At 42.8% G+C, this 27,944-nt stretch overlaps 1 protein-coding gene across 1 annotated transcript in view; it reads right to left on the bottom strand.

The window, feature by feature from the left end:
• LRRC1 (leucine rich repeat containing 1) overlaps positions 1-27,944 on the bottom strand; it is a 127,531-nt gene that overhangs the window by 13,968 nt on the left and 85,619 nt on the right. Inside the window, exons 5-10 of the mRNA XM_036869705.1 lie at positions 14,946-15,002; positions 14,592-14,655; positions 14,128-14,202; positions 11,303-11,447; positions 8,678-8,796; positions 6,890-6,973 (exon numbers count right to left, since the gene is read on the bottom strand). Of these exons, the coding sequence (XP_036725600.1) occupies positions 6,890-6,973; positions 8,678-8,796; positions 11,303-11,447; positions 14,128-14,202; positions 14,592-14,655; positions 14,946-15,002 (544 nt within the window). The remainder of the gene's footprint in view (positions 1-6,889; positions 6,974-8,677; positions 8,797-11,302; positions 11,448-14,127; positions 14,203-14,591; positions 14,656-14,945; positions 15,003-27,944) is intronic.

Raw genomic sequence — 27,944 nt, 5'->3', positions numbered from 1 at the left:
TTTGAGGAGACAGGGCTTATCTGGACTCCGGGGAGGCAAAGCAGGTATCGGTTATTTACACACAGAGCCAAGGCTGCATCATGATTTGGGGCTTCGCTTTGTCAGGAAGCCGCCCACTGCCCCGGCCACCAGTGGGGTCTTTGTTTGGGGGGCCTACTGTTGCATACACCGTGTGAACATTTTCAATTTGTACCGTGTGCCTATACCATCTACTCCTTAAAATTAATTAACTAACGAAAGTGGGTCAGAGAGGTCTCTGAAAGTCGTCCGTGCAATGAAAGTTCCGGACAAGTTCACACCGCTTACGTACTTTGGGGGAAAGAACGGGAACTCCCGGTGGAGGGTGTGCAATGCCTACGTGTTTACAGCCTCCGATTTATTGTTTTCTCTTTCCTTCCCCGCTCTACTCTCACACCATTTGAGAGGTCAAGGGGAGGAAGGCAGTGTATCCAAGAGCCTCAGGCGCTCTGGGTGGACAAGGCCGGTGAGTGGCCTCTGTGCACCACTGGCCATGTTTTCAGGAAACGATGAGGACAAAGAGCCCGTCTGGGCTGAATGTGTGAGGGCTGCCTAACGGGGCAGAAAGCAAAGGACACGCTCACGCCAAGCCAGCCGGGAGGGCATGGTGCAAAGCTCTGGCTTTCGGAAAAGATGATCGAGCAGCCAAAACCATGATTCAAAAGACAGAGTTCTTCACAGACGTCAGAGGGGGATGCGGGGTGACGGAGAGGGGGGGCGCTCTGCGATCTCACAGACCAGGGGTGGAACTTAGGCTCCGTCCTAGGTTCTGTGGATTTGGATATGTTACTTTAGCAAAAGTAACAATAAGCATTAGATTGAACGAAACCACCTATCACAGCCCCTATCCTAGGACCTGGCCTATTGCTGCTGCCAAATAAACGTAGCTGTGGTTTTTCCAAGAAGTGAAAGTCCCAGGTCCCAGTGACAGGCTGTCCACACCTGAGCCCCTGCCATGTTGCTGGAACTGTGCTGAGGTTGCCCACCTCTGCCCTGGACGCCCCAGAACCTCGTAAAACACTGTCCCCCTGATGGTGCATCACAGTGACATTCTGTGTTCATAGGAGTGAAGAACTGGCCTGAGTTCAGTATTGCATTCTGCATCATTCGCATGTATTTCTGCTCTCTCTTTTGGGTTCAGGAGGCAGAGTTTACAGGCTCCTTAGGGGTCAACAGGATAAAATGTCTCCATCACTTAGAAATTCTGGGAAGCAGAGCCACTGTTTAAATAACTTATTACCAGTTACGTAGGAAGCTGATATTTTCAAACTCCCTTTAACCACAAAGTAGCACACAAGGATAGCAGCACCAGAGAAAAGAATATGAGGGCTTGGACTTGGATTCTCTGAGAATTACAGAACGTAGCTAAGGACCCTTGTTAAGCTGTTCTGTGTTCTCCTCATTCAAGACAATACTGTACTTAACTCTTTGGCACTGATCTGATCCATCTCAAGGATATGGGACCTGCAGATCACAGAGCAAACCTTCAGTCAGGTCAACTTTCCCTGAGTATTAACTGCCTGCAGGCGACAGCTTAAAGGAGATAATCAGACAGATTGCATGACTCAAAGAGGAAGCCTGTATTGGTCACCTTCGCCTATAGCCTGCCTTGTGAATACCTGCCCCGAGTGGAAAGGAACTTTCATTTTCCTTCGGCATCTTCCTTTCGATATTATTTGTAACAGAACTGAACCCACATTTCACTGGCAAGAGGGAAAATGTACAATAAGCAAAATCTGGTCAAAATCCTATTTGAACAGAAATAACATGAGGTATAATTTTAGAAACCAAAGACTATTTTTTGCCTTTCCCATGATCATCTGTGGCATATTATTCAAATGTTCCCTGCTCCAGAAATATTTTGGAAATCATGTGGTTTTGGGACTCCCTGAATTGTTGGGCCACTGACATCAAAATATCCACTAACAGCGACAGCATTCTTCTAATTATAAGAAAGTAACTTAGTTGACTGGAAAATAAAAACCACATACACACACGCACGAAAGCACAAGGAGAAAATAACTCAAACCAAATCCTGCCACGAAGGGATAATCAGTCGTAACATTTTGAGGTTCAAATGCCATGCGTTTGGGATTATAAGAATGCACTTCAACAGAATTAGGACCAGCCCTATGATCTTTAGCACCTTTGTTTGCATACGGAATCAAGAATGTCTTCCCATGTCATTTTGCTTCTAACAGGATTTTTACTGACCACATAGTTATTTCCTTCTACGTATGTATCACAGATTACTTAGCAGATCACCACTGTAGACACTGCTGATTAGTTCTACCATTTCTTTGCTGTGTGATCCTGGGCAAGTTACTTAACCTCTCTGAGTCTTAGCTTAGAAATCAGTATCTGTTGGATGCTGATGATTATTTACCTATACCTCATTGAATTGTTGTGAAAATCAGACCAGAATTAGCCTGAAGGCACTTGGCACAGGGCCTGGCACATGTCAGCTCCCTCCGGACATGTTTGGCATGGTGCCTGGAACACGTTAGACCCTCCTGCATACACTGGGAGAAATAATCTCGTGCATGATTCTCAGTGTACATCCATAATTGTTCTCCTAGGATAAATTCCTAGAAGTGGAATTACAGAATCAAAGGGTATGCATATTTTTCAGATTTTTAATACTACTACCAAATTCCCTTCCAGAGAAGCCATAATAATTTATATTTCCATGATAACAGGCACTTTCCTGTACTCTCACCAATATTTGGTATATTATTATATTTTTTAAATCTTGAAAATTTGATAGGTGAAAATGCTTCAATTAACATTTTGTGAATGATGATTTCACATTAAAAGTCATTTCTATTTTTTTCTCCTGTGAATCACTTACTGGTTTTTGTGGGGGGTTCTTTGCTTTTCTTTCTGTCCACTTTTCTAGAGTGGGTACATCTCTTTTCTCAATGATGTGAAAGAATTTCTAACAGAGTAAGGAAAGACAGCCTTCACGTGTGATGCTGTAAACGTCACCTTGCCCCCAGTCTGTCTTTATTTTCTTGAAGGTCAGAAATCTCATTTTCACGTAGACAAGTCCATCAACTGTTTCTTTTATGAGTTATTTCCTCTTTCAAGTTTAGGAATGCTTTCTCTATCCTGAAACCCAACGGTCAGCTTTTTTTTTTTTTTTTTTTTTTTTAATTCTAGCATTTTTAGGTTTTGTCGTATCTCTTTTATTTATCAATAATTCACTTTAGAACATCATGGGAACTTACTCTAGAAGAATTTTAAATTGTACTAATAAGAAGGCAGAAAGCTATCCACAAATGAATACTCTATCACCATGGGCATTTCTGAATAGCACAATAATATCTGTGGGTGATCCGTGTTTACAGATTGCCTGATAAAGGAAAGCTTTGACAATGATCTGCAAATCCTCCCTTGTCCCATCTGACTGGACAGGTATGATGTAGGTAGAGTCACTTCCATTTTGACTTAATGGAGACAAGAGACTAAGCCCTAAACTTGGATATATACTCCATTTCTTCCAGCCAGAAACTCTCCGTGGTCTAGGTTATTTAACGATAAGATATGGCTGGAAATACTATAAAGTTTGTGTCTATCTTCATACCCATGATCACGCATACACCGACTTCCTGTCTATCCACGAATCAGAGTCTCTTCCCCTTAATTCTTCCCTCCACCAAAAACAGGGTTTTTTAGGGAACTTCCTTATCACAGAAACATACATACTTGAGCAACGGGATGAGAAATAAAAAACGCAAGTAAGTGGTTTGAAAAATCAGAAGCATGCCACATGTAGCAAATAAAGCGAATCTAGCCTGTCCCTCAGAGACAGAATCGTGCCAACAAAGTAGAATTTGGCGAAGGCAGATGAGCCCCCAAGGTATGCCTTTCAGAATTTCTGAATAACTTAAGATGTAATTCACAGAAAAGCATTCTTTTGAGAGAGAATAATCGGAACAAATCTGACAAACACATAGCAAAACCAGGTTCCAGGCCATGCAGTTATTTAAAGAAACAAAAAAAAAACTGAGTTTCGAGGAAAATGTCCAATGTTTTACAATGAAGAGCACACAAAGCTGTCAGCCGATCTGAATCTTCATGCATTTGAGAAGCAGAATGGAAGTCAGAGATGCAACTGTGGTCTGAACAATACTTACAAGATTGCAAGTTTACCTGACTTTTCTAAATTTCCAAGCAGCTAACAATTAAGAAAACAAGAGACGTTCATTGATTTGCAAATGTTTACTACACATAACACCACACAACACAAACAGAATCTATTATTGTGACCCACACAGTGCAAACATTTTCCCCTCAACCATTTGGGGAAAAAATGCAAATAAATGCTGCTATAGACGAAGGAACTGTGCTGTAAAACTGACAATATGTGATACTATCAAATGGGGGGAAAAAAAGACAAAGAAGAGGAAGAACTACACAGCACACCAGACCAATGGCCATTAATACAACTATGGATTGGGGGCATATAAATGGAATTGGTCAGCATTTCAGTTTAGATGTGTCATGCGTGCGACTTAATTGTTCAAGAGGAAGTAATCACGTTTGGAAAGAAAAGAATCCAATCAGGAGAGTGCAGGATTTGATGGGATGGTATCAAGCTTGGAGGCAGAGTGTATGCACACACGTGGCATTCCCCCTACACACACACTCACACTCACACTAGACCAACAAACAAGACCCCGTTCAAGGTGAGGGGCCCATCGATGATTTGGCAGCTCAGCCTGAGGGTCAGAGGCCAGCACTGCCCGTTTCTGCAGGGTCACCAAGCTGGGACCCACAGCAGAATTGGGACACGTCCTAGCCTGGGAGCTCAGAGTATGTGAGTCGGAGTGAAATGGGCTAGAAAAGACCCAGTCCCTGGGGTCCTAAACAGCTTTCTCGGGCAGCTGAAGGAAAAGGCACAAACTTCATTCCTTGATGAAACTCCAAATGCCAGGAAAGCGATCATATCAATAATTTCATTCTCTTAGAGTGAAAACAGGGCTGATGCTAATATGATGGGGACAGTTTACAAGAAGAAACTCCTCACGTTCTTGTCTAAAATGTGTTCCTTTGAAAGAGCAGATCCAAAGAGAGGGATGGGGACATGGCAGGTGGGTGGTGACCTTGCTGGGGATTAACATCATACTCAGAAGCCCTCTCTTTGGCATTTACTGAAACTATTCCTCAAATGTATTAATTTTCTAAAGTGTCCAAACTAAAGATGATTCGACCTTCCTTTACCCAATCAAGGTCCTGCCTTACGTCAAGGTCACAGCGATGAAAAGGTAGGTTCAATCTGCTTTTATGGGCTTGGCCATCTGGGAACACGTCTGGAACCCATTCTCCCGACTCCCAGCTGTGTGAGCCCCGGTGGGGAAAGCTTCTCACCAGCCTCAGTTTCCTCATCTGTAAAGTGAGAAAATCCTCACGGCCTCAAAAGCTATTGTGACGATTCAATGAACATACACAACAGCACCTAGTGTAGTGCAGGGCATTGAGAAAGGAAGTCATGAATCTTTTCTACTTCTCTCTGCATGTGTTTATGTGTCCAATCTACACCCATCCACACGTGCTCTCAAACAAGAGTACAATTAAATGCTCAGAACACCAGCTCTGTGTTTCGGTTTATTGCTCTGAGACTGGAACCAAAACATTCTGATGAGCAAACTCTCTCGTGTCCCAGTTTAGCTGAGATGGAGGTTTAGGTCTTTCTGCTGGAAACAGAACGTAGTCACATTTATAACAAACATCCTTAGGCTTCCACTCAGGAAGGCTGGCCGTTCTCACCCAGGGACAAGCCTGGGCTGCCGAGAGTAGAACACCCAGATGGGGAAGGGAAAGAAGAGACCAAGCCAAGTCGGACACCCAGAGAAGCGGCCCTGGGAGCGTAAGAACCCCTCGAGCTCTGGCTGGTTGGAGGGCAGCTTTGAAACTATTCCAAAACAGATGTTAGAAAGGGTCAAACAGAGAAATAAGGAGGAAACCGCGCCTGGCCAGTGGTCATCACATCAGAGGACACAGTACCTTTTCATATGAGGCCTTGGCCAGGGGGAGGGGCTCACTTGACGGGTGGAGGAGGGGGCGGGGGGGAGAGTGGAGAAACAGCATCTTAAACTTTATTTTAGGCTCTATTGTTAATAAAAAATCAAGCTCAGTACGACCCATTTCCAATCAGGTTCTCCTGGTTCCAAATAGAAAGCGAGCCTTCCTTTTAAACAATGGCCCATTTGCCTCCCTGTGTGATCTGTCTCAGGTTTCCTCCCCATTCTCAGTATTGGCACCTCCTTTGCCAGAACTGAAATGCCACTAAGCTGCACAGCTATGCCTGCAAACGATGGTGACTGTCTCCTTTCTCCTGCTTGGAGCACTGACCAAAAAATCCTAAGAACCTGGCCCGACCTTCCCGGGCGTCCTCCTCTACTTGGACGGCTCACTCCCTCTCTCCCGGAGGCGAGCCTCTGCCCAGGAAGACGCTCCATCAAGATCCGTTTTTACGACTCCAATGGCTATGGGACGGTTTAACTCCTCATTAAACCCAGTCAAACCCAAAGTCATCCCCTTCCTCTGCCCAACTCCCAGATCACCCCTTCCTGTCCGTGGTGTCACTGTTCTCCTAGGTCAACCCCAAAATGTCATTCTCTCTGTCCCCGTACGAATTCACCTTTCCCAACTCTGCTCACAGCCATCTGGACCCACCTACTCTCCTTAATGTTACTGATGGTCATTCTTTGATACAATTCCTCCAACCATCCCTGAATCCACAGACGAGAGTTTACACCTTTAAAAAGCATCACATAAGTCTTTTAAAGTAGTTGACATCTTTGACCCCTTATGTGTTATTATATCTTTATAATTATTATTATATTATTTTCTTAAAAGCACGTACCTCTTTTGGTAAAGACACTAATTTATTTCTGTCTGCATTCAAGTTGCTCAGCTTCTTAAGTTTTCCAATGTTCTTAGGTAAAGTCTGTTAAAGTAACATTTTTGTTATTAATTTAATGCATACTTTTCACATGGCTCAGAGTAAAACAGATCTTTTCAAGAACTGAGAGAATCTAATCTCATCCAGTGAGAGAAGTGACGGTTCTTCCTGAATATCAGGTGCTTATAACACTCACTTGGGGGATGTGGCATCTAATATTTTGTATTTTTGTAGAAATGAGAGTATGTTTCAATGAAATGAGGTCAAAGGCACAGGCCTGGGAACAGAGAAACACCTGCTAAAAGAGGTAATGAAGGCTCTTCAAGTCAACAAAGTGAAATTTGCAACCTCGAGATTCATCCCTTCCCCGCCTGCACCTCTGAGAACCCCAAGAGATGGTGGCTTAGATGCCTGTGGAGGCCAGAGAGCTCAGCAGGCAGTGAGAACCCGAGCGGGGGTGCCATGAGGCTGGGGGAAGGAGGGGGGCCACCTGGGCTGGTGTGGGAGCCCACGGGGTGGGGGTGGGGGTCTTGAACCCTGATGGAATCAGGGATGAATATTAATTTTCTAACTGTTATGACTACCATCTGTAATTCTTTTTTTTTTTTTTTTTTGACGTGGACCATTTTTAAAGTCTTTATTGAATTTGTTACAATATTGCTTCTGTTCTATGCTTCGGTCTTTTGGCCATGAGGCATGTGGGATCCCAGCTCCCCGACCGGGGATGGAACCCACACCCCTTGCATTGGAAGGCGAAGTCTTAACCACTGGACCACCAGGGAAGTCCCTACCATCTGTAATTCTAAACCCGGAAACAAGGAAGGAGAGCCTAGTCCCTCCCACCCAACCTGCCCGAGGAGGCCGCTGTCCTGTCTGAGGGGAGATGCTCCCGGCACACCCCGCACTACCAGCGCTACATCCTTCACCCACTCTTGCTGTCTTCTTCTGATCTTTTCACCTAAAGAGCATTACTTACTCTGTTTATAAAGAAAGGAGAAAAGGGAAGAAAAGAGGAAAAAGGAAAGTAGAGTAAAAGCTAAAGTGACAAAATATAGAGAAAAGAGAATGGCAGGAAAATAAACTAAAGAAAACGGCGGCTACAAGACAACGACAAGAGGAGAAAGGGGAGCAGCTGGAGTGGGAGGTGAAGGACGATGGGCGGAGAGGAAGCAGCAGGAGGCGAGAAGCAGCTGAGGTTTGCCGACGCCCTGGGAACCCGCCCCAGCAGGTGCTGCCCCGGGAGGATGCGGAGGCCTGGTCCAAGCCCAGGGAACCTGCACCGCCTCACCCAGCTTCTCAGATGGGGTGAGGTCAAGGTCAAAGCCGTGCTCTGGCTCCTCCGAAAGAGCATCCCCCCAGCCCCAGCGCTCCCAAGGCTTCCCGGGCCAACCACCATTCCCTCCCCCTCTGGCCCGTCCTCGGACCCCCCGATGGAGGCATCAGCACTTCCACCGACAGGGCCGGTCCCCCCCCACCCCGCCCCCGCCTCCCTGCGCCCCCTAGTATCCAGCTCAGTCCCTGTACCCTAAGCATCACAATGGGGACACACTCTGATGGGGGACCTGGACACGTCAAAACGGATCACCTTTATGTCACATGCTTGCTTCTCAGCTCCCTTTGTTAGTTACAACGTAAGGCAATTTCCATCTGGTCTACCCAAATTACAAATAAGTAGAATCGAACCTAAGGAGCGTTTGTGATACAGAACCCACATCGTAAGTCTCCCTCTGACCCTGGAACCACACTCACCAGGAGCCGGTTTTCCGTAAGAACCAATTCCGTGAGGCTTTCACAGTCCCCAACCGCCTCGGGCAACTGGGTGAGTCTGTTCTGATCCACCTTCAAGATCGACAGTTTCTTTAGTTTTCCTGTAAAAGCATTATTCAGACTCATTAGTTATCACTGTTTTCCTGATCACCACCTGGTATTTCCTATGGGCTGTCCTTGCTCATGTGATTTCCTCACCCAGCTTTTCAGATTATGAAACTGTACCATTCTCACTTCGACCACGAACAGTTGAGAGTTAAAATTGTTTGTTCAGAATGTCAAAAACAGTCAGCAATTAGCGGCAGATCCTTTGGAAAGTCACTACCTAAAAATATGTCAAAGCCCAAAGATTTCAGGAAAAAACAAACAGCTGGCTCTTGATGGATCTTTAAGAACAAGAAATGTCTCGTGTACAGAGGAGAGACTTTAATGTTACTCTAACAATCATCCTCACTAAAAACAAAAGACAGCACAGTGCAGTTTATTCTATCACCTGTGAATGACAATGACTCAGTGAAGATCCCTACAATGAAGTATTTCTATCAATGCAGAGTCAGATGGTAATCTTTGGGCTTCCCTGGTGGCGCAGTGATTAAGAATCCACCTGCCAATGCAGGGGACACAGGTTTGAGCCCTGGTCCAGGAAGATCTCACATACCGCAGAGCAACTAAGCCCGTGAGCCACAACTACTGAGCCTGTGCTCTAGAGCCCGCGAGCCACAACTACTGAGCCCGCGCTCTACAGTCCGCGAGCCACAACTACTGAGCCCACATGCCACAACTACTGAAGCCCGCTCACCCTAGAGCCCGTGCTCCACAGCAAGAGAAGCCACCGCAATGAGAAGCCCACGCACCGCAACGAAGAGAAATTCCCACTCGCCGCAACTAGAGAAAGCCCGCGCGCAGCAACGAAGACCCAACGCAGCCAAAAATAAATAAATTTTTGAAAAAAAGATGGTAATCTTTGAAAAGCCACATTAAGACTGATCTATTTCACTCTGGGCGGGGAAAACGGACTCACGGGCAATGCCCTCAGGCCACGGGAAAGGAACTGGGGTTTACTGCAGCCTCCTCAGCCCCCACGGGATGGAGGAGATCCTGCATCACCAGATTCTCACTTTCAACTACTACTTCGTCAGGGGCTGAGCCTACAGAGCAGAGGTCCTTGTTATCCACAGAGAGTGGCCGGCATGATGACACTGTCCCCAGGAAAATCGGAGAACAGCCTCTATCATAAAAGAGACATAAAGCTGGAGACGTGGAGATGCTGAAAGGATGAACTCGCTTTGCGTGAGGTCACGGGGCAAGGCAGGGGAACTCACCAATTGCTAGGCTCCTTGTGTAGCATAATCAGTACCAACTAACACTGTCCCCAGGGAGTCCCCCCCAGTCCTCAGGCCAGGAGACCCATATCCTCTGCGGGGCATGGAACCCTACAGCTGACAGAGCTCACTCCAAGAGTCTCCTCAACAACATCACTGACAAGTGGTCCGACAGCCTTTCCTCGAATACTTCTAGTGACAGGAGGCTCATTTCTTCACTAAGCAGCCCAAACTGATTCATAACAGATGTATTTTAAGCTCTTTCTTGAATCGAGATTAGCAACCCTTTCCTTTCACCCACTTGAACTAGAAGACGGAATAAACCTCCTACCTGACAGCCTTTCAAAGGCTTGACATCAACCATCTCATGCCTCCTATTTCTCCCTTTTCCCAACGACAAAATATCCCCAGTCCCTACAACTGCTTTCCGATGCCATATATGATTCTCAGCAAACATTTCTACCTGGAGTCAAAGTCCCCATCAATTTCCCAACCAGCCTCAACCAAAAGGCAGAGTCTGTATTTCCTCCAGGTCGCTATTATCATCTGGACCAAATACCAGAAAGGAAGGGGTCCTCTGTCACACAGCTTCTCCAACTACTGAAAACCTTTCCCAAACTCCCTTTGATGTTCTGAATCCAAGTTAAGTGAAGGTCAAAGACAGCTATCCTATGACAACCACACAGTTAAATATAGTTTCTTACAATTTCTAGGCAGCTTGGCTATGGTGGAGCTGACAGCCTATGCCTGTTTATACCTTCTCTGTTTGCATTTATTTTCTCACCCTGGGCTGTGTTCCTTTATGGTAAAGGAAACGTCTAGACTGTTTTTTAAAGGAAATGGCAAAGAATGGTTCAAGGAAAAGATGATTCTCGATAGACCAGAAAAGGCTCCATACAACACCCACTCTCCCTGTAACAAACAGCCCTTACCTGGGTCGCACCATAAGGTCAAAGGTCGTTTCGCATAAACTATTTACAATGCTCAATTAGAAATGTCTTAGTGATTGTTCATATGTCCGAAACACATTCTGTGATTTGGGCTAATCCCTACCGAAATCATGGAGACAAGATGCGGAGGAAGTAGACAGGGGCCAACACTTAAAAGTAACAACACGTATAACTGCTACCAGACCAGGGCGACAGAAACGCTTGCATATGGAGAAACTTTAATTGTATTAAATATTCCTTGCTTTCCTTCTTTAAAAACAAATGACTGAAGGAATCACGTCCCCAGCACCTGAGAAGAGCCAGCACCTTGGTAGTTAGTTATTTTCAATACTCACCAATGCCATCTGGGAGTGTTTCTAACAAGTTCTGGGAAATGACTAAATCCGTTAACGAAGTCAGGCCACTGATTTCTTCGGGAAGTCTTTCCAACCTGTTTTCAGAGACATCTAAGCAGAGCAGGTTCTTCAGATTTCCTATTTCCTACATCAACGACACAGGAAAAGAAAGTCATGCCTGAACCTGCCACGGTATGGAGGAATTTGTTACAGCGATTTTTCAAAATCGAATCCCAGAGTGGTCCTAAGGATGTTTCCTTAGTGCCGGTGTGAGTGTGAAGGCAGGGGTAAGTTTCCAGACCCCCTTCCAATGAAAGCCGAAAGCGGTGTGAATCACACACACGGAGCTGGGAGGGACGCCAAGCCCTCCGACGTCACGCAGGTGAGGAATCACTCCCTTAATAAGATGAGGAGGTTGGCACCAAGAGAAGATGAGTCATTTTAAGGTCCCACAAATTAGGGGAGGAAAAAAAAAAAAGGAGGCTAGAATCCAGTTCTCCAAGTCTGGAATCAATCACTCAGAAGGCAGCTCGCACTTGAGAGTGAGCCTGAGATGTCCTGGAAGGAAACCGTCCACTTTCTGTCTCCCATGACAGACAGCACTTGTTACGACATCGGTGTGTCTGCTCCCCAGCCAAACCGGAGCACACAGACCCGCCGACACCATTGACACCCGAGACAAGAAAGGCAGACTGCTTTGAAGCGGAAGAGCCAACCCAGGAGTGAGGGAGGTGCCTCTATGAGTCTCACATTCCATTCAAGAGAGATCGTACCCTTCCGCTCTCCAAGGGCATAGTTTCTCTCTGATAACCGCCTCCACTGTTCCGTGCCATTGCCAGTCTGTTACGTTCCCACTCACAGTACCCTCCCACCCGGACTGGTCTGGGCATCCTCTGCCCACGTCTGTTCACAAACCATGCCTCCATCTTTCCCTCCTGGAAACGTAGCTCCAGTCACGGAATCAGACCCCTCCTCTAACTCCAGTGGCTCCCTGATGGCTACATAAGCACAAACTCCTCAACCGGCATTGAACTGGGTCTGATCGATTCTTCCAAGTTTATCTCCCACCTAATATACCTCCTGTGAGCCCCACCCCTGCATTTCCTGCCTGTAGGAAATCAGACTACATTTCTACTAATTTCATGCCAGGCCCCTGAGGTTCTTCTACTTTTTCATTCATTCCTTTTAACAATGGCTTTGTCTCCTTTTCTTTCTGTCATCTGTGAAGACAGGAAAATAATTCTGATTATCTGGGACTGTCTGATGTGTTTAGTCCTGGCTTAATAGAAGGTTATACAAGCGGGCAAATGAGATATTGAAATAACCATTAATAACATGACCAGTGGCGTGTTAATTTCTTTGTGTTTGGGACATGGCATTTTGCACATAATTGTTTATGTACATCTGTCCACACATATACTCTCCCCCTGCATGTCTAATAGCTGATATTTTCAATTTTATTAAAGTATAGTTGATTTACAATGTTGTGTTAATTTCTGCTGTACAGCAAAGTGACACAGTTATACATATATATATATATATATATATATATATATATATATTCTTTTTCATATTCTTTTCCATTCTGGTTTATCACAGAGTATTGAATACAGTTCCCTGTGCTATACAGTAGGATCTTGTTTATCCATCCTATATAGCTGATATTTTATTACTTTCTTAATAACTTCCTGGCATCTTCCCCTCATCCTTTGACTCTTAAGTAACTACAATCCTCTCAATCAAGATTTCTCATAATTTCCTAGAGAAATCTAAGTGTTAATCAAACCCTTGCCCATATCAGTTACTGTTCTGTCCTATCCTTTTCCCAAATGCAGCCAAGACCTCAGAAATAGACTCAGATTAGTTCCTTAGTTGCATTAGTCGTGGGTGATGTCAATGGTAATTCCAGCACTATTAACTACAACAATTAGAATTTTACTTAAGTGCTTTTTTCTAGTGTTAGGCTTCCCTGCACCGATACACATTCCCCACCCGAAGTGCACGGTCCCATCACGGCAGGTTCACACAGCCCAGCAGACAGCTTCTGAATTACAGTAAAATACACACACCTAGACCATCATGAAATATATTCTGACTTTAAACCCTGGCTGTAAGAGATACCAATGAGTAAAATTCAGTAATAGTTGGAGAAAAACAAAGTAAGGGGAAAATGCCCGTGTGTTGTTGTTTGTTAGTTCAAGTTTCTCTTTCAACTGGCCAGAAAGCGGGTCCTGCTTGCTGGGACCCACAAGGTGACCACGACGTACTCAGAAGCCCACACGAGACTCCATTTCATTCCGAACATGGTTCTCACACGTGGTAACAGCAGGAAAAACATGAACAGCGTGTGACATTCCAGCTAAACCATAGCAACACTTGGAAAAAATATGAAATAAAAGCTTTTTGCATTGCTTTTACATCAACTATATTACAGGGCAAAATGGGGTCAACCTATCCCAAAGCACTAGGCACATCACAAACAGTGGCAGAAACTTCTACCATCACAATCCGGCATCCTGGTAACTTCCAAATTTGCTGGGCTTCAAGCAGGCAAGCCAAGCATAAAGCAAGGATGAAATAAAATGCAGACTTCACAAACTAAAGGATATATTTACTATCTTTAGAAACGGTGGGTTGAGGCTTTCAGTTTTTCTACAGCAATGCAGCACAATGAATGCTCAATATATTTTTCCAAATCTGCTTTTTCGACCGATGTTTTGGTTTTCAAGATCCCTCCTACAGAAAATCTCATGTAGAGGCAGGAAGCACATGAAGGCGGTGGTGGTTTTACATTTTGGGGGAGACAGTGTGAAATTACCACTCACCTGAGGTAATTCTGACAGTTGATTTCCATCCAACCAGAGATCCTTTAGATGTAAGAGAGCGCCAATCGATTCTGGCTAAAACAAAAAGCAATGTTATGGTAACAAAGCTCCAATTTCCAGCCTTCCATTAAGAAAGAACCCTAATTCAACAGTTAGTAATGGGGTACTGTAGAGGTCGTTTGTTGGTACTTCTCCAATATCAGCCCCCCCTTCCTAAAAGCATCCCCAACGCTCCCCAAGAATGCCAGCTGTTTCCACTGATGCCCATCATCTCTAGCCGTGACCCTCCACCCCTGAATCATAACTCTTAACCTGTGTGAACTGAAGCACATTCTCTAATGCTGCCAAGCTGTATCCGTGGAAACACTGGCTTACAAGCATCCCTACAGATCTCCCCCAAAATATTTTGTGATCGTGACTAAGGTACAAGGTGAAATTCAAATCTCTCTTCAGTACAGACTTACCAAATTATATATTTCATTGTTTCCTAAATCAAGTTCTTCTAGTCTCCGTAGCTGGGTTAGAGAGCTATTAAAAAAAAACAAAAAACAAAGGGAGGGAGCGCTTAGGACTTAGAAATGCTGAGCAATATGGCATTCCTCACTTGGACTAGTTCCCCAAAATAAGATTCATCTGGATTTTATGGTCATAATTATTGCACAGGAAGGACTATTGAGAGAAGGCTGGCATCTCTCAAATTTTCCAAAAGACACAGAATTTCTTTTTGACAAGATACTGTAGTACTTTTTTTTTTTTTTTAATGCTTCAAGAAGTTCATTCAGTACATAACCCCCCTCTCCTTTTCCCCAGAGACTCACTCAGGGAGATACGTAAGAAGATTCTCTCTCAGTTCCAGTGAAGCCAGGTTATAAAGACTAGAAATGAACAGAAGGAAAAAGTATAAGGAAAGTTCCTGAGATTCTTCCTACTCCACAACCCACAAGGAGCAACTCTTTATTTTATTTTTTTTATAGACTAGTTTTTTGGGGGGAGGGTTTTTTTTATTTTTTTATTTTTTTTAATTTATTTTTTGGCGTGTTGGGTCTTCGTTTCTGTGCGAGGGATTTCTCTAGTTGCAGCAAGCGGGGGCCACTCTTCATCGCGATGCGCGGGCCTCTCACTATCGCGGCCTCTCTTGTTGCGGAGCACAGGCTCCAGACGCGCAGGCTCAGTAGTTGTGGCTCACGGGCCTAGTTGCTCCGCGGAATGTCGGATCCTCCCAGACCAGGGCTCGAACCCGTGTCCCCTGCATTGGCAGGCAGATTCTCAACCACTGTGCCACCAGGGAAGCCCAAGGAGCAACTCTTAATAAGACCTTGTACGTCACTTCCCAGGGGAAAACATCTATGACCACCCCCACCCCCACTGAAAACAGCATCATCTCCACTTCCCAAGTTTTAATATTAAAATAAAAAGAGCAGTGTCATCACAGTAAGGCACCCTCATGCATATACTTTGTACAGTTGATATGTGAAAATAACTCTCTAGCCCTTGAAAGACAACCACTCCCAGAACCAAGATAGCAGCCGAATATGTGCTTCTAGGCTTTAGAATGTCGAAAATGTGCTGTTGCCATAAAAACAGGAAAGCCTTTAATCTCACGGAGCTCTTCTTACAAACATCAGTGAGAAACCATGCCCGTCTGAAAGCAGTGGACCTGTCGGTCCAGAAAGTCCATGTGCTCTACTTAAGACCACAAGTTTACAGGGCGAGGGAGCACTGAGATACAGGAGGACTCAAGTAATAACACACTCCAAGCAGTGCCCACGATGCGAGACTGATTCAATAAGCAGCGGCTGTGGTAATGTTGCTTTTATTCTTAATAAACCCCGAATGGCACTCCTTTCAGCAGCTTCTCCTGCCTCTGGGCTGTAATCCATGCCTATTAGGAACACGGTGCAAGGAGACAGATGGTCTCCCCAGATGGCGACGATCTGGGTGGCAGTGGCAATTCTGAATCAGCAGACACCACACACGTCCAAGTATGTCAGCACTGGCACGACGTACTGATTCAGTAGATCATCGGTTGGTCTATTTCTCCAGCAGGCACTGTGCTAAGCTCTAACCAATAGAGGACTCCAGCTTTTGCTAATGTCACCAGAGTAATGACCAGATGTGGAGGGCATTGACGCGTGAGTGCACAGAACACGGGGAGTCAGACATCATCCCAACTCTCTCATCTGCCTTAATCCTCTGTACTCCTTCCAACATCAAAGCCAGAATCACGGGCACTGACAAAGCTGGTTTCATAATACCAGAAAATGTAAATTTGATTTTCAGGAACAATACAATACACACGTAAAGCCCATGGGCTTGAAAGTGTATTTGAACCATACCAGGAAATGCACAGATAGGTATCTCCTCCTCCAATTTTAGAGAACTAAAACTAATTTTAGAAATTTAGAAACTGAGTAACGGTTTTCACAATTAAAGCAAGAGCAAACAAATACAACTCTTTATAACATACTTTTCTTAAAAAAAGTCAATATCTCTACTAATAAGTAATTGTGAATTTAATATCAATTAGTCTTTCCCCAAAATGCACCCAGGTGGGAGTCGCAGCTACCCAGTTCTACTGCCTCTGGGCCAAGCCTTTACGTAGAAGAAATAGAACATGGGAGGGAGAGGGTGCAGTATCTGCCCCCAAAAGCAACCTGTAGATAAGGGGGAGACTGACATTAACTCACTGTAAAAGTAAAAACTTAAAAACGAAGGGCTTTGTTTTCAATTTTAAATGTTCCTGGAACCGCTAGCCAGTTTTATGGGGAAGGTGATCATCATTTGGCTGTTTTCACATTTCTATTTTAAAAACCACTGATAGAATTGTCATTTTATCTACTTAATGTTCATTACTTTCATGCCTCTTTTGACCCACTAAAGACATCCACTAATGAAAGGAGGGGAAAAGTCCTTCTTTGCTTCAAAATCTTTACTCCCTGGGCATCATCAAAAGCAACTTGCAAAGAAGCAGTGTCACCCAGGCCCTGCTACTGAGTGTTGCACCAAGGTCTGCAGCCCTGGTCTGAGGCCTCCTGCCTGAAACAGAACAGAGCTGGGACCCGCCCGCCACCTGGGACACCACCTGGGGCAGGAGACGCTGGGTGGGGCACCTTACCTGTGTCATCTCCGGACCAGGAACAACCAGCACATTGTCAATACCACTGGGATGACACCATTAGGAAAGTGAGGTCCATCAGACAGCGGCAAAGCCACAATTCAAATCTGGTGAAAGCCAAGACTCTGCCCTCGCCCTGGGGAACGCCATTCTCTGGAACTCTCTATACTTTACATTTTAAAAACACCTGTCAGGGACTTCCCTGGTGGTCCAGTGGCTAAGACTCCGCGCTCCCAATGCAGGGGGCCCGGGTTCGATCCCTGGTCAGGAAATTAGATCCCACATGGCGCAACTAAGAGTTCGCATGCTGCAACTAAAGATCCCGCACACTACAACGAAGATCCCGCATGCTGATCCCATGTGCCACAATTAGGACCTGGTGCAGCCGAATAAATAAATAAATAAATATTAAAAATAAAATTAAATTAAATTAAAACACCTGTCAATTTAGGGCAAATACAGAAATCTTACCTCCTCAACCACACCAAGGACATTGGGGTTTTTGTAGATTTATGTCACTTTAAAAATATGATAACACATTTTGAAATTATCTCTAAATTTTGTCTTAAGGGGGAAAGGCACAGGCCACAGTTACTGAAAGCAAATCATTCTTGAGCAAAAATGCTGCAAAAACGCCAACAGGCTTGTGAATATACAGAACTTATAATAACAACATCACCTATCGTGCTAACACCCAAATATAACACCCTGTTACATAAGAAGGTTCTGACTATAAAACCTCTTAGTTTCTATCGTTTTGGGATAGTAGGGAAATGTGGATGCATGGGTGTTAGTTACAGCGACAACAAAAAATATCCTATTTTTGTAACCTTTCAAAACTCAAAAATTAATTTAAAATAAAGTGTATAAAATAATATCCTTTCTGGGGTGATGCTTCCCCGTTATCTTAAACTATTTAAACTGAAGAAACTGGGATATTATAATCAGACTCTAGGGACCCACTGATGAAAGTTTATCTAAAAAGAGTCTGAGAGGAACGAGGGCCATCCCTCACAACTACTTGGATTTGCTTGGCTGAAGTGCTTCACCACAGCGCCTCAATTCCCCTAAAATGAATACAATCATATCTATTGCAGCAAATAAGGCATGACATATATTCCCTTCAAGTTAACAGAGCCAGTTTGGTACCTTGGTTCCTTGAGATAGCCCTGTGCCCAAGCACAATCAGGGGCCTCACAAATATGTGTGCCCCAAGTCAGGGTCTCTGAAAAGATTGCTATAAGATGCTATCAACCACAGGAGTCATCCTCTCTGCCCAAAACCTCCTCCAAGGACAGGCCTACAGATGGGGAGCGGCTGGCACTGGCCAATTTTTAAGGATACATCATCCATAATTGGTGACTCGAGGGACAACAATGAATAAAAAGCAAAGACAGTGGTTTGACTACAGACGCCCACCTCCCACGTAAGCCCAAACCTCGGAGTGTAACCTGGGCTGGTCGTTCTCAGTTCAGTCATTAACTGATTCTCGAATGAAACCATGGGTTTGGTTCTCGTCAGTAACTTGCCCTGGACAGTCCTGGACCAAACACAGAATCCTACCAGCCCCTCCAGAACGTGGTTCTCCTAGGCCGTTCTAGGAAGAACTGACATAAAACAGGGTCTGCTTGAATGCAGGTTTAGACCAGAGACATTAAGACCAAAATGAATGGATGAATGATCTCCCCTCCTGGCTTTTCCAAACACGGCATCTTCAATCAAGACTTCAGGATGGGAAGATGCTGGGGAGGTCGTGAAGGAAGAGCTGGCTGCCACCAAGAAGGTTCTGCTACAGCTCCTGAGTTTACCGCTACCTAACCTGAGGTCGGGACTGGTCTGAAGGTGCCAGGTGCCATCTGTGCCCTTTCAGCACTTCCCTTCTGAGACTGGAGCCCTCAGCTGGCCCTGAAGACGGGCCCACAGCTTCCACTGCTCAGGCCTCTGACAGTGTAAGGAATATAGAGATGGAACTCCCATTGTAATACATAGCACGTAAAAAATGGATAATTGCCTATTCTACTAAGAAGATGTCTTATGGAATTTTAAAAAGTGACTTAAGTGCATGACTAGAAGACTTTCTAATGAAGATGTTCTTCCAGAAAATATTTTTTTGAGACAGGCAATATACCTGTAACTACCGTGTGGATGACAGGCTCTTGGTGCTCCAGCCAGGCGTCAGGGCTGTGGCTCTGTGGTGGGAGAGCCAAGTTCAGGACATTGGCCCACAAGAGACATCCCAGCTCCACGTAATATCAAACAGCGAAAATCTCCCAGAGATCTCCATCGCAACGCCAAGACCCAGCTCCACTCAATGACCAGGAAGCTCCAGTGCTGTACACCCTATGCCAAACGACTACCAAGACAGGAACACAGTCCAATCCATTAGCAGAGAGGCTGCCTAAAATCATAATAAGGACACAGACACCCCAAAACACACAACCAGACGTGGACCTGCCCACCAGAAAGACAAGATCCAGCCTCATCCACCAGAACACAGGCACTAGTCCCCTCCACCAAGAAGCCTACACAACCCACTGAACCAACCTTAGCCACTGGGGGCAGACACCAAAAACAATGGGAACTACGAACCTGCAGCCTGTGAAAGGAGACCCCAAACACAGTATGTTAAGCAAAATGAGAAGACAGAGAAACACAGCAGATGAAGGAGCAAGGCAAAAACCCACCAGACCAAACAAATGAAGAGGAAATAGGTAGTCTACCTGAAAAAGAATTCAGAGTAATGATAGTAAAGAGGATCCAAACCTTGGAAATAGAATGGAGAAAATACAAGAAATGTTTAAAAAGGACCTAGAAGAACTAAACAGCAAACAAACAGTGATGAACAACACAATAAATGAAATTAAAAATTCTGTAGAAGGGATCAATAGCAGAATAACTGAGGCAGAAGAACAGATAAGTGACCTGGAAGATAAAATAGTGGAAATAACTACTGCAGAGCAGAATAAAGAAAAAAAAATGAAAAGAATTGAGGACAGTCTCAGAGACCTCTGGTACAACATTAAACTCATCAACATTCAAATTATAGGGGTCCCAGAAGAAGGAGAAAAGGAAAGGGACTGAGAAAATATTTGAAGAGATTATAGTTGAAAACTTCCCTAATATGGGAAAGGAAATAGTTAATCAAGTCCAGGAAGCACAGAGAGTCCCATACAGGATAAATCCAAGGATAATCACGCCAAGACATATTAATCAAACTATCAAAAATTAATTACAAAGAAAAAATATTAAAAGCAGCAAGGGAAAAACAACAAGTAACACATAAGGGAATCCCCATAAGGTTAACAGCTGATCATTCAGCAGAAACTCTGCAAGCCAGAAGGGAGTGGCAGGACATATTTAAAGTGATGAAAGAGAAAAACCTACAACCAAGATTACTCTACCCAGCAAGGATCTCATTCAGATTTGATGGAGACATTAAAAGATTTACAGACAAGCAAAAGCTAAGAGAATTCAGCACCACCAAACCAGCTTTACAACAAATGTTAAAGGAACTTCTCTAGGCAGGAAACACAAGAGAAGGAAAAGACCTACAATAATAAACCCAAAACAATTAAGAAAATGGTAATAGGAACATACATATCGATAATTACCTTAAATGTAAATGGACTAAATGCTCCAACCAAAAGACATAGACTGGCTGAATGGATACAAAAACAAGACCCATATATATGCTGTCTACAAGAGACCCACTTCAGACCTAGGGACACATACTGACTGAAAGTGAGGGGATGGAAAAGATATTCCATGCAAATGGAAATCAAAAGAAAGCTGCAGTAGCAATTCTCATATGAGACAAAATAGACTTTAAAACAAAGACTATTACAAGAGACAAAGAAGGACGCTACATAATGATCAAGAGATCAATCCAAGAAGAGGATATAACAATTGTAGATATGTATGTACCCAACATAGGAGCACCTCAATACATAAGGCAAATACTAACAGCCATAAAAGGGGAAATCGACAGTAACACAATCATAGTAGGGGACTTTAACATCCCAATTTCACCAATGGACAGATCATCCAAAATGAAAATAAATAAGGAAACACAAGCTTTAAATGATACATTAAACAAGATGGACTTAATGGATATTTATAGGACATTCCACTCAAAAACAACAGAATACACTTTCTTCTCAAGGGCTCATGGAACATTCTCCAGGATACATCATATCTTGGGTCACAAATCAAGCCTTGGTAAATTTAAGAAAATTGAAATCGTATCAAGTATCTTTTCCAACCACAACACTATGAGACTAGATATCAATTACAGGAAAAAATCTGTTAAAAATATAAACACATGGAGGCTAAACAATACACTACTTAATAACCAAGAGATCACTGAAGAAATCAAAGAGGAAATCAAAAAATACCTACAAAGGAATGACAATGAAAACACGACGACCCAAAACCTATGGGATGCAGCAAAAGCAGTTCTAAGAGGGAAGTTTATAGCACTACAATCCTACCTTAGGAAACAAGAAACATCTCAAATAAACAACCTAACCTTACACCTAAAGCAATTACAGAAAGAAGATTAAAAAAACCCCAAAGTTAGCAGAAGGAAAGAAATCATAAAGATCAGATCAGAAATAAATGAAAAAGAAATGAAGGAAACAATAGCAAAGATCAATAAAACTAAAAGCTGGTTCTTTGAGAAGATAAACAAAATTGATAAACCATTAGGCAGACTCATCAAGAAAAAAAGGGAGAAGACTCAAATCAATAGAATTAGAAATGAAAAAGGAGAAGTAACAACGGACCCTGTAGAAATACAAAGGATCATGAGAGATTACTACAAGCAACTATATGCCAATAAGATGGACAAGCTGGAAGAAACAGACAAATTCTTAGAAAAGTACAACCTTCCGGGACTGAACCAGGGAGAAATAGAAAATATAAACAGACCAATCACAAGCACTGAAATTGAAACTTTGATTAAAAACCTTCCAACAAACAAATGTCCAGGACCAGATGGCTTCACAGGCAAATTCTATCAAACATTTAGAGAAGAGCTAACACCTATCCTTCTCAAACTCTTCCAAAATATAGCAGAGGGAGGAGCACTCCCAAACTCATTCTGTGAGGCCACCACCACTCTGATACCAAAACCAGACAAAGATATCACAAAAAAAGAAAGCTACAGGCCAATATCACTGATGAACATAGATGCGAAAATCCTCAACAAAATACTAGCAAACAGAATCCAACAGCACATTAAAAGGATCATACACCATGATTAACTGGGGTTTATCCCAGGAATGCAAGGATTCCTCAATATACGCAAATCAATCAATGTGATACACCATATTAACAAATTGAAGGAGAAAAACCATATGATCATCTCAATAGATGCAGAAAAACTTTCAACAAAATTCAACACCAATTTATGATAAAAAACCCTCCAGAAAGTAGGCATAGAGGGAACTTACCTCAACATAATAAAGGCCATATATGACAAACCCATAGCCAACATCATCCTCAATGGTGAAAAGCTGAAACCATTTCCACTAAGATCAGGAACAACATAAGGGTGTCCCCTCTCACCACTATTATTCAACATAGTTATGGAAGTTTTAGCCACAGCAATCACAGAAGAAAAAGAAATAAAAGGAATCCAAATCAGAAAAGAAGAAGTAAAGCTGTCCCTGTCTGCAGATGACAAGATACTATACATAGAGAATCCTAAAGATGCTACCAGAAAACTACTAGAGCTAATCAATGAATTTGGTAAAGTAGCAGGATACAAAATTAATGCAGAGAAATCTCTTGCATTCCTATACACTAATGATGAAAAAACTGAAAGTGAAATTAAGAAAACACTCCTATTTACCATTGCAACAAAAAGAATAAAATATCTAGGAATAAACCTACCTAAGGAGACAAAAGACCTGTATGCAGAAAATTATAAGACACTGATGAAAGAAATTAAAGATAATACAAATAGATGGAGAGCTATACCATGTTCTTGGATTGGAAGAATCAACATTGTGAAAATGACTATACTACCCAAAGCAATCTACAGATTCAATGCAATCCCTATCAAACTACCAGTGGCATTTTTCACAGAACTAGAACAAAAAAACTCACAATTTGTATGGAAACACAAAAGACCCCAAATAGCCAAAGCAATCTTGAGGCAGAAAAACGGAGCTGGAGGAATCAGGCTCCCTGACTTCAGACTACACTACAAAGCTGCCATAATCAAGACAGTATGGTACTGGCACAAAAAAAAAGAAATATAGATCAATGGAACAGGATAGATAGCCCAGAGATAAACCCAAGCACATATGGTCACCTTATCTTTGATAAAGGAGGCAAGAATATACAGTGGAGAAAAGACAGCCTCTTCAATAAGTGGTGCTGGGAAAACTGCACAGCTACAGGTAAAAGAATGAAATTAGGACACTTCCTAACACCATACACAAAAATAAACTCAAAATGGATTAAAGACCTAAATGTAAGGCCAGACACTATCAAACTCTTAGAGGAAAACATAGGCAGAACATTCTATGACATAAATCACAGCAAGATCCTTTTTGACCCACCTCCTACAGAAATGGAAATAAAAACAAAAATAAACAAATGGGACCTAATGAAACGTAAAAGCTTTTGCACAGCAAAGGAAACCATAAACAAGATGAAAAGACAACCCTCAGAATGGGAGAAAATATTTGCAAATGAAGCAACTGACAAAGGATTAATCTCCAAAATTTACAAGCAGCTCATGTAGCTCAATATGAAAACAACAAACAACCCAATCCAAAAATGGGCAGAAGACCTAAATAGACATTTCTCCAGAGAAGATATACAGATGGCCAACAAACACATGAAAGAATACTCAACATCATTAATCATTAGAGAAATGCAAATCAAAGCTACAATAAGATATCAACTCACACCAGTCAGAATGGCCATCATCAAAAAATCTACAAACAATAAATGCTGGAGAGGCTGTGGAGAAACGGGAACCCTCTTGCACTGTTGGTGGGAATGTAAATTGATACAGCCACTATGGAGAACAGTACGGAGGTTCCTTAAAAAACTAAAAATAGAACTACCATACAACCCAGCAATCCCACTACTGGGCATATACCCTGAGAAAACCATAATTCAAAGAGTCATGTACCACAATGTTCATTGCAGCTCTATTTACAATAGCCAGGGAATGGAAGCAACCTAAGTGTCCATCAACAGATGAATGGATAAAGAAGATATGGCACATATATACAATGGAATATTACTCAGCCATAAAAGGAAACGAAATTGAGTTATTTGTAGTGAGGTGGATGGACCTAGAATCTGTCATACAGAGTAAAGTCAGAAAGAGAAAAACCAATACCGTATGCTAACACATATATACGGAATCTAAGAAAAAAAAATGGTCATGAAGAACCTAGGGGCAAGATGGGAATAAAGACGCAGACCTAGTAGAGAATGGACTTGAGGACATGGGGAGGGGGAAGGGTAAGCTGGGACGAAGTGAGAGAGTGGCATGGACATATATACACTACCAAATGTAAAATAGATAGCTAATGGGAAGCAGCCGCATAGCACAGGGAGATCAGCTCGGTGCTTTGTGACCACCTAGAGGGGTGGGATAGGGAGGGTGGGAGGAAGGGAGATGCAAGAGGTAAGAGATATGGGGATATATGTTTATGTATAACTGATTCACTTTGTTATAAAGCAGAAAGTAACACACCATTGTAAAGCAATTATACTCCAATAAAGATGTTTAAAAAAAAAAAAAAAAAAAGACTTCAGGATGGAGCCTTCCCCATCAAGGCAACCTGGTCAATTCCACTCCAGCATCTCTGCATATCTTTCAGCAGTACCGAGTAAAGGACACGCTGCTGAGAACTGATGCATTCGGGGGACCTGAATACAATTCTGTCTACTTCAGAGGCCAGGCTCTTAACCACAGGCCAAGAAAAACTCCACATGCATTTATCAGCTGCTTCAGTCAACACGTGGTATTATAGAGATGAAAGAAAGCATCCGGTACTTCCAATACTTTTACAAATGTGACCAAAGATTAGACACTGAGATGCAAAATGAGAATGACTAGTCATTAATCCTCTGACTTCTAATAATGATATCAGCAGATTACTATACAACAGATACTAGTGCAAGCGCTTTCCAAGAATTAACTTTTATGGATGAGAAAATGGAGGCACACAGAGGGGACCTGAACAAGGTCTTCCACAACTGGGAAGGGGCAGAGCCAAGATTCCCCAGGAAATCTGCATTTTTAATCACCATCTTCTGCCATCTCTCACCCTTGAGTTTGTGAAGTCAACTTTGTGAATAGGTAATACATGAACCTACATGTATGTAAAACAAAGTATCCAGTAATAAGTTTCCTCCTATCTGGTTTCCTACCACCTAGACCCTCTCACTAGAAATAACCCTTTTTGTTAGATATTTATGTGTCCACCCAGAGTTGCCTTTTATGCAGAGACAAACAGGTATGAATATATAGGCTTATCCTCCTTTTTTTTCACACGAAAGGTAGCATCCTATACAGAGCAGATATTTGTCTCCTTTCTTATCTGTACACCCCAGTATTTTTTTAATTGCATAGTATCTCTCTATCTATATAGACCTTAATTTTTTTAACCACTCCCCTAGTAACAGGTATTTTACCCTTCAATTTTAATTTCTGGCAAATTAAATTTCTATGTGATACCATCAGGAGGACCTCATCCTCCTCCTACAAAAACCACTATTTTCTATCCTCCCTTCACTCCCACCGTTTTTATCACCAAATGGAGCTTAAAAAAAGAAAAGAAAGACGAACACCTAACAAGCTCCTGCAGAAAGAGTGTGCACAGAAGCCTTTCTTTCCAGAACACTGATCTTAATGTTCTACACAGTCCCTGAGAGCAGGCACAAGAGTTATACTCTTCTGTAAGCCAGAATGTAGGCCAACTATATTTTTAGGATTCTATTTCAGGGACTGGATGAGGGGTTACTTTAAAAAAATTTACATCTGTTCTCCACTATATTTCAAAAATTCCTTTCTAAACCACTTGGATTTTTTTTTCCACTTCGGTGGCCAACATCATTAAGAAAGTGAAGAATAAAATAAATTAAGGTGCCCCAAGCAAACAAATGGCAGTACAATATTAAACCATTAAAATATAAAATCTGTAAACATTTACGGCAATAACATTTGACTGGAATGGGGGAGAAACACACACTCATAGTGTTTCTGCTTTTTTAATACCAGATTAGTATTTAAGAAATCTCTAGTTACAAACTTCCTTATGGTGGCTTTGCTCTAGAAATTCTTCTAAAAATTGTTCATTTGGTTTTTGGAACAACAAATATTTTACAGAAATTTCCGGGCCTCAAAAAAAAAAAAAAAAAAGACCATTATATACAGTAACAGTTTTCAAAAAGATTTATTCCTCTCAGGCAGCACGTACTAACAGGTTACCATTCCCAAGGGCAGCAGACACAAAATCACAACCACACACTTGACTTCAATCTGCCAGAGAACCCAGGGCTTATCTGCTTCTTCCACTTCTATTAGCAAACGGTCACAATCAAATCTTTATTGATAATAACCATTTAGTGACTGACCACTGGGTTTTGGGCACCATGCCAGTCCATTGCTTATATTTCTTCTTCTTAAAGAATGCTCTTTTTCGAGGAGAAAATTTAATTAAACAGAGTAGAGATGTCTAGACATATTGAGGCTAACTTAACTTTTTTTTTTTTTTTCTGATGGCACCAGTTTCTTTAATGGCAAAGGATATGGAATCTCATGGAGCCAGATATACAAAGTCGAGACACAGCAGCTCCCGATGGAGGCAGAGCCTCCCCAGATTCTCAAAATCCTCCACAAGTTCCCGATGGGGCTTCTGTATCCTCCCTACCCCACCCCCACCCCTCCACAACACCTGGACCTTTTGGAGGCTCTGGCTGTGCAGACCTGCTGATCAACAGGTGCCAGTAACTGAGACGAAACGACCTCAGCACATTGCCTGTAAGGCTACCTTAGGGAGGAGTTCCTGCAAGAATAAACCTAGGTCCATTTCCCAGGTGTAGCATCATCCCTCAGCAGCACCAGGCTCAAGTTTGCCTAACGTCCACTCTTTTTATTTTTTTCATTGAGATACACTTCACATACTATATCCACCTTTACAATGTGTACTATTCGGTGGTTTTCAGTATATTCATAAGGCCGTACAAACATCACCACTACCTAATTCCAGAAAATTTCCATCATCCAAAAAGAAACTTCAGACCCATCAGAAGCCATTCCTTATCCGCACCCTGTTCCCCTCACCCTGGCCCACCCAACCCCTGCCCCTGGCAACCACTAATTTAATTTCTGTCTCTACGGATTTACCTATACTGGACACTTCATATAAATGGAATCATACAATGTGTGGCCTTTTCTGTCTGACTTCCTTACTTAACATGTTTTCTAGGTTTATCCACATTGTAGCATGTGTCAGTACCTCACTACTTTTTATGGCTGAATAATATTCCATTACATAGACATAAGCACATTTTGTTTATCAGTTCATCACTGATGAAAATTTGAGCTGTTTCTTCCTTTTGGCTATTATGAATGATGCTGCTATGAACATCCGTGCACACATTTTTATTTATTTATGTATTTATTTTTGGCTGCGTTGGGTCTTCGTTGCTGCGTGCGGGCTTCCTC

Source organism: Balaenoptera musculus, chromosome 11, assembly GCF_009873245.2.
Source record: "Balaenoptera musculus isolate JJ_BM4_2016_0621 chromosome 11, mBalMus1.pri.v3, whole genome shotgun sequence".
Lineage (NCBI taxonomy): Eukaryota > Metazoa > Chordata > Mammalia > Artiodactyla > Balaenopteridae > Balaenoptera > Balaenoptera musculus.
This window is presented reverse-complemented; position numbering and strand designations above follow the sequence as displayed.